Source organism: Pipistrellus kuhlii, unplaced genomic scaffold (assembly GCF_014108245.1).
Source record: "Pipistrellus kuhlii isolate mPipKuh1 unplaced genomic scaffold, mPipKuh1.p scaffold_m20_p_63, whole genome shotgun sequence".
In the NCBI taxonomy this organism is placed as follows: domain Eukaryota; kingdom Metazoa; phylum Chordata; class Mammalia; order Chiroptera; family Vespertilionidae; genus Pipistrellus; species Pipistrellus kuhlii.
The window spans coordinates 1,470,343-1,483,775 of NW_023425566.1; the positions used below are offsets into that span (position 1 = coordinate 1,470,343).

The following is a 13,433-nucleotide window of genomic DNA, read 5'->3' on the forward strand; positions in this document are numbered from 1 at the left end:
CATTATTAAGAAAAAGCCACGTTTCTAACACCAGCCTGAAAGCATGCATTCCTGAGTAAATGTGGGTACAAAACGTTTCTATAGCGAAGTTGAGGCTTCTTTTATTCCCCCCCTTTTTGCATCAGTCCCCCTGCTCCTGAATAGTTTTTAAGAAACGCTATTGGATGCTGTGCCCGTTCAGCCCTGGTCTTCGGTGTGGTTTAGAAGAAGTATCTGAGTGGGAGAGAGGTTCAGCTTGCCAAACACTTGCCTTTCCTAAAAAAAAAAAAAAAAAAAAAAAAAAAAAAAAAAAAAAAAAAAGCCAAGAGAAGTAAGAAAACTAAGTGCCGCACGGAGATTGGACATGCAATGAAGTCAGATTGTTCCCTCAGCCTTTTCCTGGGCTTCTGGTCCCATCAGGCTGGGCCGCCTGCCCCTGGGGCCTGAGGGAAGACCAGGACTGGGGTCCCGGGGTGACGGGGATCAGAATCGATGAGGCCACCTGCACCTTTGCTGTCTTCCTCAGTCTTTGTCTGAAATGAGTTTGTTTCCCTTCTCAGGATCAATGTCGGAGAGAAGGGAAGATCTTTCTTTCCAGCTAGTATCATCGAAATGGACCAATTCCTTATTTTTTAAGGATGCAAATCTGGAGGGGAAACGAGCCCTCTCCGAGGCCTTCGTTGTGCTGGAGAAGGGGACTGTCGTTTGCAGACTCCTTTAATAAGGAGGAGCAGGGAAAAGGGTCGTTCACGGAGCAGAGGCTCTGGGTTTCCATCCTGGCATTCTGGGCTTCAAATGGTATTTTCAATAACTGTGTCTCCTTCCCCTTTGCCCCCTGCCTGCTCTGCTCTCTAAACCTCAGGTGCGTGCTCTGGGAGGAAACTTTTAAGTGGAGATTGATTTTCAAACATGGTTTTCCACGAAATGTTTTTCAGGGACAAAGAACTCTCTGGGAGTGAAATCTCAGATTGATTGCCTTTCATCAGAGAGGCAGAAAAGACATGAGGTACCGAGAAGAAAGTCATTTTTGACATAAACCGTGATTACTCAGAAGAGACAAACTTCCAGAAATTGCGCCGGGGGGGAGCAATGCTCTGCTCTGTAGTTAGACTGTGATCAGTGCCATTTGCTGTCCCTCTGATGGCTCGTTCAGCTACCTTTTCTCCGAAGAGCCAGGCGGGGCCTCTGAGTCACCCTCCTCCGCCGGCTCAGCGAGGTGACATTTAGGGATTACTCAGGCAGGTCACATCCGACTCTCGAGCCAGATTACCTGAGGCGTGAGTCACAGCTCATCTCCTTGGTGGCATTTACCACAATGCTAATCACCGTGCAATTATGTCCTAATTTCTGTCTCTTCAGCTCCGCGTACACACCATCAGCGAGGTAGCTCTGAGCCGCTCATCATCAATAAGCCCACGCTCTTTCCAGGGCGAGGGCGGCCCCTCTCCTCTCTCCTGGTCTCATTTCCTCCCTTCCCCTCCAGCAGCTCTCCTTCTAAGTTCTGTACCAAACTCAACTTTTAAGTGACTGAAATGCGTTACCTGGAGCCCCCGCCCCCAACCCAGCTCAGGGAAGGCCCCTGGGGATCACACACGCCCAGGGAAGACATGGCAAGCTGAACAGAGCTTCTGACAGGTTGTCTCTGAGATGAAAGGTTCACAGATCATGTTGACGAGGTAAATACCCACATGAGGGCGTGGATGTAATTCTCTGAAACTCAGTAGATGGGAGTTTTTCCCTTTCTTTGGAGATCAAGCTGTTAGTCTGTCACCAGTAAGCTGGGACAGGTGCTGGGGAGGGTCCCTTGGTATTTCTCTCGCCCCCTTCTCTGTCACAAATCACCCGTGATGTCTTTGGCAGAGAAAGAGGAGCGGCAGCCTGAACTCCAGAGTCCCCTCCGCCACCAACGCCCTCCACGCCTCTGCCTCGCGGTAATGGCTCTGCTCGCAATCTCCCTGTCAGAATTAATGGGAGCTTCTCCTCGCGAAGCCATTAGTTCGGTAATATTGCTTACAGGATTGCTGAAATGGGATAACACCTCCTTCTCTGGATGTAAATCTTCAGAAATGATGAGGCAATTGCTTAAACACATCAATTATATTCCAAAGCCTGAACTTCTTCTCTCCATCATTTTCATTTAGAGTTAAGAAAGTTTGAAAGTAATGATCCATAAAGTAAGTTCTCTATTCAGCTTTGGCACTAAATAATTCAAGGAACATGAGCAGCTCTTTGGGCTGTTTTTCGTGTTTTTCTGCAGTGTTCCTGCTCACCCGCAATCTGTCTTTTTCCAGGGCCTGCTCTTATTGTCAGAGCGTGATTAGAGGCTCGGCTTACTGAAAGGTTTCAGCCTGCTCTCCCACTAAGTGTGTTTTTGGGGAGAGTGGTAAGTGGAGTGTTCTCAGGCTGATTGCCTTCATTAGGGAAATGCAGAGGGACCCGAACCACGGGGAAAAGTGGTTTCTGAGAAAAGAGATGGGACATGATTACTCGGAAGAGGCAAAAGCTCACGAAAAAAATCAGGATGGTACAGAAGTACTTCAGCTTTGGTTAAAGATGGAAAAATACATTTTCCTCTTGTGTTTGTGACTCAACTTTTCTCTTCCTGAGAAACTAAACTTTTGTTACAGACAAGACTCCCCTCCCAGGAGCGGCCTCCCGGGCGGGCGGGGGGATGCGGCTGCGGGTGCCGGGAGCCCTGCCTGGCGATCCTGGTGCCCGTGCTGTTGCTCTGCTCTTGTTTCTCTTCTGAACCATCACCGCAGCGCCATGCTCGGTGCCACCTGGCCTGTCCACGCCGAGCGGCAGCCGGGCCTCTGGCCTCAGGCGGGGGAGGCCGTGTCTCTCACAGCTTCCCACATGGACATGCAGATGTGAACAGATGCCTTTTTTAAAAATTTTCTTTATTAATTAAGGTGTCACATATTTGTCCTCAACCCCCCATTCCAATCCCACACCCCTCCCCACTCATGCCCCCACCCCGCTATTGTCCTTGGCCACTGGTTAGGCTCATATGCGTGCACACAAGTCCTTTGGTTGATCTCTCCCCTTTATCCCCTTCCTCCCTAACCTCCCTCTGAGCTCCGACAGTCTGACCCATGCCTCCTTGTCTCTGGGTCTGTTCTGTTCATCAGTCTATGCTGTTCATCATTTGCCCTACAGATGTCTTTTTAGTTTATATTTTTGCACAAATAGGTCGTCCTATCTGTGGTAACCTACTGCTCCTTTCTCCTTCATGCACCTTGCATGTGACAGGCCCTAGTATAAATGGCTGGAGGGTCTAGCCGCTGAGTTTGGGGGAACCTCTGAGAAGAGACAGTGATCAAACCGTTTCACCTGGGGAACAGGAAGTGGAGGCGCTCCTGGTGCCCTGTTCCCGCTGAAAAGCGCTGTCTCACACCCCCAGGCGGCCTGGGTCAGTGGGCGGGCCTTTCCCAGCATTCCCTCCAGGGGTTTTCTTTGTGTTTAGGGAGCTCGGCTCCGCCCCCCTGTTCTCTCCAGACTCCTGGGTCCGGGGTGCCCAGGGGTCTCTCCGGCTTCCCCCCTTCGGCCTTCTCTCTCCTCTGACAGGAGCTAATGGCTCTCCTACCTCTGCGCTCATTAGAATTAATGGAGAAGTATTAATTCTCTTCCCAAAGCTATTAGTTGAGTCATAGTGCGCTGAAATTGCCGAAACAGAATAATTTCTCCTTCATTTTGAGGTGTAAATCTTGAGGAAAGATGAGACACTGTTGGGGTGTATCAATTACATCCCCAGGAAGAGCCCCACAGACAGGCGTCTCATTTAGCAGCAGAAACGTTAGATCCCGGAGCCAGAGGCAGACGGCTGGGCAGACCCGGCCTTGTGTGTCTCTTTCGTCCCCTTCTTTTTCCTCCTGAGACCCCACCGTCCTGCTTCTGCTCCGTGTACTAACATCACACGCGTGTTGTCTGAGCACAATGGCAGCTTTAACTTAGAGCGAGGTCTGGAGCTCCCATTCACCCTCCGTGTGGTTAGCGGAGGACTCCTGTGTGGGAAGGGTTCTTGTCCGGTGCCTCTCACCAAAGAAATAGAAAAGAGATGGAAACCACCAAGAAAAGCAGTTTCTGAACTAAAAGGCCCGTGCATGCGTGATTCTGTGGAGGCAAACTTTCAGCAGATTGCAGGAGGGCGGTGCCAAGGACCTGAATGGCACTGGATAAGCAGGGTTTCCGTTCTCTCCCAGCCCCCTCTGTCCAGGCCCTGCTGACTTCAGACCCTTCTCTGATGGCGATGGAGGACCCCAGGCCCTGCTGGAGAGGAATGGAGACTCTCTCCTCCGTCCTTTTCAGCCAAATATTTCCCCCCATAGAAACTTGTAAACAAAAATTGTAATAGGGGTGAAGAAACAAATGAATTTACTTCCAAAACAGTTTAGTGCAATGTCTGGATGCAACAGAAACTTAAAAACATATATTGCTTAAATAATTACATGAATTAATTATATCAACTTCTTAGAGAGAAAACCTGCCCAAGCAGGGACAATGTCAGAATGTGGGATTTTACTCATGACCATCATATAGGTGGGGCCAGGGTCTAATGTCACCTCTCATAAGCATTTACTGCATTTGCTTGGTGAAAGGTTTTTTAAAAATATATTTTTATTAATTTAGAGAGAGAGAGAAAGAGAGAGAGAGACATTGATGTGCCAGCAGAACAATTGATAGGCTGCATCTTTCATGCCCCCCCCTGGGAATTAACCTGTCAATGCACAGGTCGCCACTCCACTAACTGAGACACATGCCAGGGCATGCTTGGTGAAATTTTTTTGTAATTATGTGACAACTGAATTTCTCTTCCATTTGACTGTAATTTCCATGTGGGTGACTGCCCCATTTGCCCCTGGACACATCGCCTGCCCTCAGTATCCTTCTTAGCACAGAATATTCGCTGTGCTCAATACTCAATAAACATGGGCTCAAGATATATTTAGAGACAATAGTACGGGCTCCAAAAATATGGATTAAAAAAAATGGGTCTAACAAACTTTTGAATAAATGAGGAAGTCACTGCACACAAAATGGTGACTTTGAGAGTTCTGCTCAGCTCTCCTTAAGTAATTGCAAATTATATTTGCCAGCAGCCTGTGCATCCAATGTCAGGGACACTGCGAGACCGTTTCATCTGAGATCAGTTAACCGGCGATTATGTCACATTCTTGTTTCTGCTTAGTGTTTGCTTTGAAGGCCGACATGGTGGGCTCATTCCATCCCTTCCTTAGAACGCAGTATTTTGGACTCCCAGTCACTGGAGCTCTTGGTGCACTGGGGCAACCAGAAGAACTGCATCCAATTACTTCCATCTGTTAATATATAATAAAAGCCGAAGTTCGTTATGGCAGAATGACCAAAACGATTGGTCGCTATGATGCACACTAACCCCCAGGGGGTAGACACTCAACGCTGGAGCTGATGCTCAATGCAGGAGCGGGCCCTGGTGGTCTGTGGGCTCCAAAAGGGGAGCACTGCTCAGTCAGAAGCCAGGCTCATGGATAGTGAGCACAGTGATAGAAGCCTCTCCTGCTTCTGTGGTAGCTCTAAGGAGCAGCAAGCAGGTGGGCAGTGAGGAGGGGTCCTGGACTGTGAGAGGGTGCAGGCCAGGCTGAGGGATATCTCCCCCTTTCCCTCACACCCAACCCCCGTCCAGTGCACAAATTTCATGCACTGGGCCTCTAGTTTTCAGAAAATGATGTTAGAGTAATGTGTCTATTAGCATTTTCATTAGGCCTAAGGTTAGACAGCGGGAGCAGACTGGTCGTGAAAGATGTCTAAGCCATGTTGGAAGCTCTGTCCTGTTGTTTCTTTACTCTGTTTTCTTTCTCATTGTTGTGCAGTTTCTTGGAAGCCTTTTCAGGAGGCTAAGTTTAAGTGTGCTATGATGCTCTTTGCGGTCTCTGCCTCTCCAAACATGGTTGGGCAATTATTTCTGAGGAAAATTATTAAAAACGCAGCTTTAATCAGGGGGAGGGCAGTAGGGTAGAGGAACTGTGATGAGCGATGGCTTTCTAATAAGATTCGCATAACTGTGTGAGCGTGTTGGAGTTTCTGAAACTTCATGGGGATGAAAGAATCCGAAATTTCTCCACATGGAGGACAGGCTCCTGAGTGATGTGGAAACCCACGTGCCTTATCCGGGCCCGTCCCTCCTGGAAAGAGCCGTTCCTTTCAGAGCCAGTTAGCGTCCTGCTTCAAGAGCCCAAATCTGTTTACCACACTTCGGTGACATTATCTAGGCCTTTCCCCCCACAATTATTAGGGATAACTCACTTTTCTCCGCAGACTGTAGGTCAGAAGCAAATCAAATCAACGGCTCTGCCCCCCTCGCGCCCAGGTGAGTCAGAAGTGATTGGTCAGATGCGCACTTGGCCTTTCCGTCTGGCCGAAAGGCCCACACCCGCCACCGAGGAGACATTTGACCAATCTGATTATTTCCTCTCGCTAATTGGTTTTACTTCATTGAATCGAATGAATTGTCTGTTGTTTTGTCAATGTGGAGACACAGCTTAATCCACTTAGAAGGATAGGAGGTGCTTGGTAAACTGTGGGGCTAGTGAAACATTTATCATCGTTATTATCTTTTGGTGACTTTTCCTGGGTGGCAATGAAACTGTCTTCCATCATCCACTTCCATCTGTTTGACTTCTGCCCCAACCAAGCCTTCCCATCTGACTCCATCTCACCGGTAACCCTGAAAATGGTTTTCCCGCTCTGCTCTCCTCTCCCGGAAAAGTAGTCTCTGAACAGGAGCCGCTTGCATCTTAGAAGCTGTGGCATCCTGCTGCCAAGCTGCTTCTTCACCGTGACAGACCGGGCCGCTTCCCAGCACCTGCCCACACCCACAAGACTTGCGCCCCTGGGCTCCCCCCTTACCAGGGCCCCGCCTCACTCAGCACCCTCCTTCCACCTGGCTGCCCATCAGGCCCTGCCTGGTCTGCTCCTCCAGATCTGGAGCGGCCTCTGGGGGTCCCCCTCACCCTCATTTCCATGGCAGGCACCACCTCTCTGCAGCTTTAGGCATACGAAGTGCTACCTTCCTCCCACCATAGCCAGGCCCCTGCCTCCCTGTTCACACTCAGCGGCTCCAGCCAGCCTCCTGCTCACCGCAAGGCTCCGGGGCTTATGTTCTTCACGACCCTGCCAACCGGAAGCGATCTCGTCCTCCACTTCGCTCCCTTGGTTTCTCCCCGTTGGGTCAGAGGCTCGAAGGCCAGGCCCTGGGCCGGCTCTCGGACTCCCCAGGAAGGAGGGGACAGCAGGCGTGGGAGGGACTGGGAAGTGGGTGTTGAGAAAATGGGTGGCATGACGAAGGCCTGTCTGTGCCATCGGACACCCCATGCACAGGAGCCCACGTGAAGGTTGTGCTCCAGGAGAGGCCATGGCTTCCGTCCCCAAACTGTTGTCCTTTTCACGGACCTTCAAGCTGCTTTGCTTGGGATTAGGGCAGCAGGGACCTGGCGACAAGCCCCTAAGATGGAAGAAGTCCTGTTGGTATAAGATGGGGACAGAACACCTTCATTTGGCTCCACTTTCCTGACAACCCGGGGGGTCAGGAAGGACTGTGTCTGTGGCACCACCTCTAAGGACAAAGTGACAGAGGAGGCAGCCCCAGGGCAGGGCCAGCCATGGACTCAGCGGGACAGCGCAGTCCCGAGGGAGCCAGACACACCTCAAAACTCCAAAATTCACAGCCCAGGAGCCCCCTCCCCAAATCTCCACCCCCCCCCTTCCCACATCACAGTCCCCCTCACTCTCTGCCCGGCAGAATGCTGGGGCTCAGTCCTGAAGCGGGTCTGACATGCTGGGGGCACGGGGCACAGTCAGTGGAGCGGGGAGTGGGGTGCCACATTGAAAACAGAGGGTTCAGCCAAAGGGCTGACCCTGCCTGCCGGTCCCCCACTCTCAGTCCCAGTTTGGGCTACAGTGCGGACAGCCTGGCTGTGCCTCCGGGCAGGAGGCTGAGTCCATGTGTGCCGACCAGGCCTGTGGGGACCAGAGAATGATGCCAGGCTTTGCCGCTTCCACAGGGCAGTCAGTACCACGCAGGGAGGCCCTGGGGACAGACTGCACTCATAAGGAGTGTCCAATCATCTTGCACATGCCTACTTGGTGAACATGGATGGATCATTACAATTGCTGATATTCCAGCCAAATCTTTAGCTATAGAAAACAAACACACACACACACACACACACACACACACAAAAAACAAAACAAAACAAAACAAACACACACACACAGATAAAGCAAACAGAAGCAAAGGAGTTTGGAAGAAAGGGAGCGTATGTAAGGAGAGACAAACTTCACCAACATCAACAAACCATTATTCATATAACAGAGCCAGTAAGAGAAGATGTTGGAGCCACGAAATAATAGCAGAATGCCACAAAGGAGGAATGATAATGGTTAGTATTAATAGTGGCTCTTAGGAATGAAAAGCATGATAGCAGAAATAGACAGTATGAGTTGGGATAGAAAATCAAAAGAATTCTCCAAAAGTAAAATGAAAGAAAAGAATAGGAAATAGGAGAGAAAAGATAAGAAAAATGGAGGGTTAGATCAAGAGGCCCACTAGCCTCACACAGAGCGTGAAAGGAAGACATATGGGGAAAATGAAACACAATGCGTGTTTCTGAGACTGAAGGACGTGATTCAGATCAGAAGGCTGCACCGAGTGCCCAGACAATGCAGGAAAATAGACAGGACGGAGTGATACCCAGACGCAGAAGAAGCCAGGCCTCCTCAGAGAGAGAACACCAAAAGCCTCACCCACAGGGCCCCGAACCGCAGACTTCTCAGTCCGGGATGGAGCCAGCCTGGCACCCGCTGGAAGGAGAATGCACCCCAGTTCGAATGTTCTCCTCTCACAAGCAGCCGGGGAAGGTATCACCATTTCTTCTCACTCACCCTTTCTCAGGAAGCTACCTGGAGTTTTGGGTTAGGGAAGCAAGAAAGTAAACCAAAAGAACTGCCGGGGCCTGGGATCCAAGGATGGGGGTAGAGGGAGGTCCGGGGCACAGCCTCGCGTGGGGCCTGGAGCTGCAGCCCAGGCACAGGTCAGAAGGTGTCATGAGTGGTGCTGGTCCGTATCAACCTGGAGAACGCCACTCGTGACCTTTCTGCCTGCACAGCCATGACCAGAGGGTCAGGGAGGCGGTGGAGGTGGAAGAGGGGAGAGGGGACAAGTGGTGATAGAAGGTCATGTGACCTTGGGTGCTGAACACACAATACACAGATGATGTATTAGAGAATTAACACTTGAAATATATAATCTTATTAACCAGTGTCAACCCAATCATTCAATACATTAAAAAAAAAAAGCTTAAAAAAAGGAGAAAAGTCTCATGAGAGATCTAAGAAAATGAAACTTTAGACCATTGGGAAGGAGGTTGGAGGGTGATTTTAGTAAAAAGTTTATAGAAAACTCAGTGAAAGAAAAAAGCTGACTCCAGGGAACACTCTGTGGGTAATAAAGGCAGTTGCTCCCAGCACACGCAAGGCTCTGGCGCGGACAGCGAAGTCCCCAGCCCAGCATGGAGACTGTCCACTTTCCAGCCAGATGGCCACAGCGGTGATGGCACTGCTGAGGAGAGAGCGGTGGGTCTGTGCTTGCCTGCGGGCGATGAGGGCTGTGGAGAAGGTGTGCTCTTCCTAGTCCCTCACAGAAGTCACACACTGGGAATAAAATAAAAACAACAAAAAACAAACGGAGAAATGGTGCTCTGAGTGTGTTTGTGGGAGGACAGGAGACACATTAACAGGATCCGGTAGGCGAAGAGGAGTGGGTGGACAGGTGCTGTTGTTTTTCTTAATAAGTAGAAAGGTTTGACTTTTTAAAAGTCTGTGCTTTTGCAGCTTTTATCAACATAAAAGCAACTTTTAAATAGGGCCTAATGCTTTCTCTGTGACACAGCAATTCTAGAATGTTTTTCTCATCTTAACTCAAGACGGGCTCTGCCTTCCCTGAGATCTGGGCCTGCATTCCGGGGGAGGCTGTTTTGTGGATGTTGTGAAGGTCATACTTTGTCCCCCCTCAAACCCCCAAATCAAACAGTAACCCCCACAAAGCAACAGCAACACAAGACCAGCCTCACCCCAGCTGCCCCGTGCTCTGAGGACTCAGGCCTGACAGGGGGAGTTTCCTGCTCTCCGCTCTGGCTCTGGGGCCAGAGAACTCAATCTGAGACTCACAGATGGAAGAGGACTCTGATGCAAAGCCACATGGAAGGTTTAGGGATTGTCCTGTCTTTGCGAATTGGTTTGCCCCCTTCCTGCTCACCTTAGCAGAACAGGAGACACTTTAATAGATGGCGGGAATTGGTTCAAGGGACATCACTTTCCCCGCGAGAGATGAGGGCTTCTGAGCTCAGGGCTGGTCTTGAAGGCACAGGTAAACTAGGAAATGACCACCTGCTGACTTAATAATTTCAGGTGTATGTACATGTGCTTTCCACGTTTAGGGCTAAGCCTGCAAGGGGAGTCATCTTGTGCCACCTCAGCATCGCCTCTTGGTTGTGGGAACAGAGAGGAGAAGGACTGGAGACCAACCTCAGGAGGCAGCTCTCCCAGCACAGATCCGAGGGCTGTGAGGGACAGAGACACCTGGACCGTGCAGGTGGGAATTCCGACTTCGGTCGTTGCTGTCTATACGTTGTCTGTGGTTATGGCTCTCCTGTCTTTGTTGGTGCTCAATGGGCTTGGGACTGGTGGGGTAGTTGAGGGGTTTGCGTTTTCACAAAGCCAGACAGAAACACGGGGCAGTCTCGTCAGGCGATTTTGTGTCAACAGGGAACTCGACTCAACTTAATGCCCCAATTAGTTATTAATGGAAACCAATTGAAGATATAATATTGAAGTTCGCGCTCAGTAAAGAATCATTAAGGACTCAAGCCCTTGTTTCATTGAGGACCATGTTTCTGACCATACATTTCTTGTACCAATTAACCTTTTCCCCCATCTGCTTCCCTTTGCACCGTTCAGGATGTTATACCCTCTGCCAGTGAGTGTGGTGACCGCTGTCCTCAGAACGCCATGGCGGGGTCAGCACTGGCCCTGCCACCCGACTCCCACATGCACCTGGGTGACCACAGCCTTCCCTCCCACAGTGGAGATCTCCCCCTGGGGCTGCCTGAGGCTCAGCTGCTGTCTTCCCAGGAGCAGATCTCGGCAGGTCCCAGACTGCCCGCTTTCTTGGATGCTCAAGAGCCTTTATCCACTGAGTCCAAAGGAAGCTCTCCCCGCCATGACACTGCTACCTCTGTGGCTGCCGTTGGTACTTCTCTGGGGTCCGGAGGAGGTCACACAACCCCAGGAGCTCCCAGTGCAGAACCACAAGGCCGTGGCCAAGCTGCAGGGGAGCTTCGGACACAGAGCTCCCCAGACAGCAAATCTATCGCCCCCCGCACGTCTCTGTCCCTCTGGCCAGGGAAGCCTTCCCCTGCGCCAAGACTTTCAGGTTTGATTCCATCAAGGCCACCTGGGAAAGCTCATCCTGCCACACTAGCTCCAGAGCCAGCACCAACCAGTTCACACCAAGAGGCAGGGAGACCCGAGGCACACCTTCCCCCTGAGGGGCAGGAGAAAGGAACGCACCCTCAGGGACGTACGTCAGAGGGCGGGGCAGTGCTGGGCCCCCGCCCTCCGGGAGGAAAGGACACTGAGGAAATTCGGGAATCGGGATTAGTGGCTCTGAAGGCTGATGTGGTTCCCTCCACGCCAGGGCAGCCTGTCGGCGTCCAGGAAGCCTCTTTGAAAACCATCAAGAAGAGGAGTTTGGGAGGAATGAGGAAGCAGACGCGCGTGGAGTTCAGCGACACCAGCAGCGACGATGAAGACCGGCTGGTGATTGAGATCTGAAGGCCCGGGCAGAGGGCATCTGCGGTCGGACACTGGCCCTGCTTCCTGTGAATGCTGTCGAGCTGGCTGGCTCCTGGACCCTTGTCTAGAAGCACCTAAAGATTGGGAAAGCCATTTTGGGTTCTTTCCAAGTCATCCCCAACCAACTCCAAACCCCTGACTCAGCCTCAGCCTTCCCAGAGGGCCCTCCCCGCCGGTATCCACAGGTGCCAGGAAAGCCAAAGGTGGCTGTGACCGCTTGGCACACGGCGACTGTGGCTGGACTCCCAGGTACTCTCTGCCTCAGTCCTCACTGCTCCTCCGTAAAATGGCATTGACCACGAAAGCCAAGAGTATCAACGAGTACACCCCACAGAGTCAAGGCAACAATGTCCTCATTAGTAACTGGGGGTAAGCACCTGAGCTGTTAACTAGGGGATGAATTTGGCACCAAATTACTTCTGTTCATTCTGGAGACAAAATTCAGATTCATTAAAATACTGAAGTTTCGTCAGAATAATTCTCCTCCTCTTCCTCGGTAGTTGTAAATATATTTTAAAACTTGTGATCTGGTGAAATGCTGATTATTCTTCAATGTCGCTCAATGGCTAATGTTTATGTATGAGTCAGTGACACAAGCATGTACTGTCTGGTGCCTGGTGCCTTTTCTGTTGAGACCTCTGAAACCTTGGTTTTTCCAACTCTTGCAAAGGAACGTTGTACTGAAAGTTAATAGAACAGTCTCTGTGATGACTCATTATTTTGAGGGAGAAAACCCACTTATTTTCCTCTGGTTCTCTGGGCCATATTGTGCGCTGAGGCCTTTCAATTAGAGGGTGACATTCCGTGATCTGCGCCTCGCCCCTGCCTGCTCATCGTGACGGAGCCTTTTCGTTCCCTCGAGGCTTCAAGGATACAAAACTAATTGGAGTTTCGATGCTGTTGTACATCTCAGTAATTTTATTTTGGGGGCTTAGTGTTACTTTGCTGTCAAATTAAATCAGCCTCTATATTGTACAAGTCAGAACAGCACAGAAAAAAATTGCCCAATATTCCAAGTCAACGCGCCCCAGTGCAGAACAAAATTGCAGCGCGCAGCCTCGGAAGTCCTGCTTCCTCTTCTCCTTAAATGGGAGAGAAAAAACTTAGAGAGACTTACACTGCTGCATCTCAGTAACATTTTATACTTGTTTTTGGTAGATTTTGTACAATCTGAAATTTATAGCTCAGCTCTTTTGTGTTAATTTTGATGTAAGAACGTTCTATGCCCTCTCATAGTGCAGACGGTGTGATGACATCCCACACCTACTGCATAGTTTAACATGGCCTTGCCTGTCACTAAGGATGGTCACATTGCAAGGAACTTCATGTGAATTTTCCAATTTCAGGGTGATTGATAGAAAACATTAGCACGTGTCCGAGGTCATCTCATATGAGCTCATAAATACTCAAGCGATGTCAAGCCCATCCGAGAAAAACATGAGGAGGGAGGTGAAAAGGAGGTTAGGTATTTACCTTCTGTGCTTTCTGAACCGAACAAAAGTGATGTGGTGATAGGCTACCCTTTGAGCTACCTGCACTACCTTGACGAGCGATGCTGTCTGGAA

At 50.3% G+C, this 13,433-nt stretch overlaps 1 protein-coding gene across 1 annotated transcript in view; it reads left to right on the forward strand.

Moving 5' to 3' along the window:
* LOC118708756 (zinc finger protein 831-like) overlaps positions 1 to 13,230 on the forward strand; it is a 50,500-nt gene extending 37,270 nt beyond the window's left edge. Inside the window, exons 4-5 of the mRNA XM_045575064.1 lie at positions 10,452 to 10,606; positions 10,972 to 13,230. Of these exons, the coding sequence (XP_045431020.1) occupies positions 10,452 to 10,606; positions 10,972 to 11,847 (1,031 nt within the window). The 3' untranslated portion in view covers positions 11,848 to 13,230. The remainder of the gene's footprint in view (positions 1 to 10,451; positions 10,607 to 10,971) is intronic.
* The last annotated feature ends 203 nt before the right edge of the window (positions 13,231 to 13,433 follow it).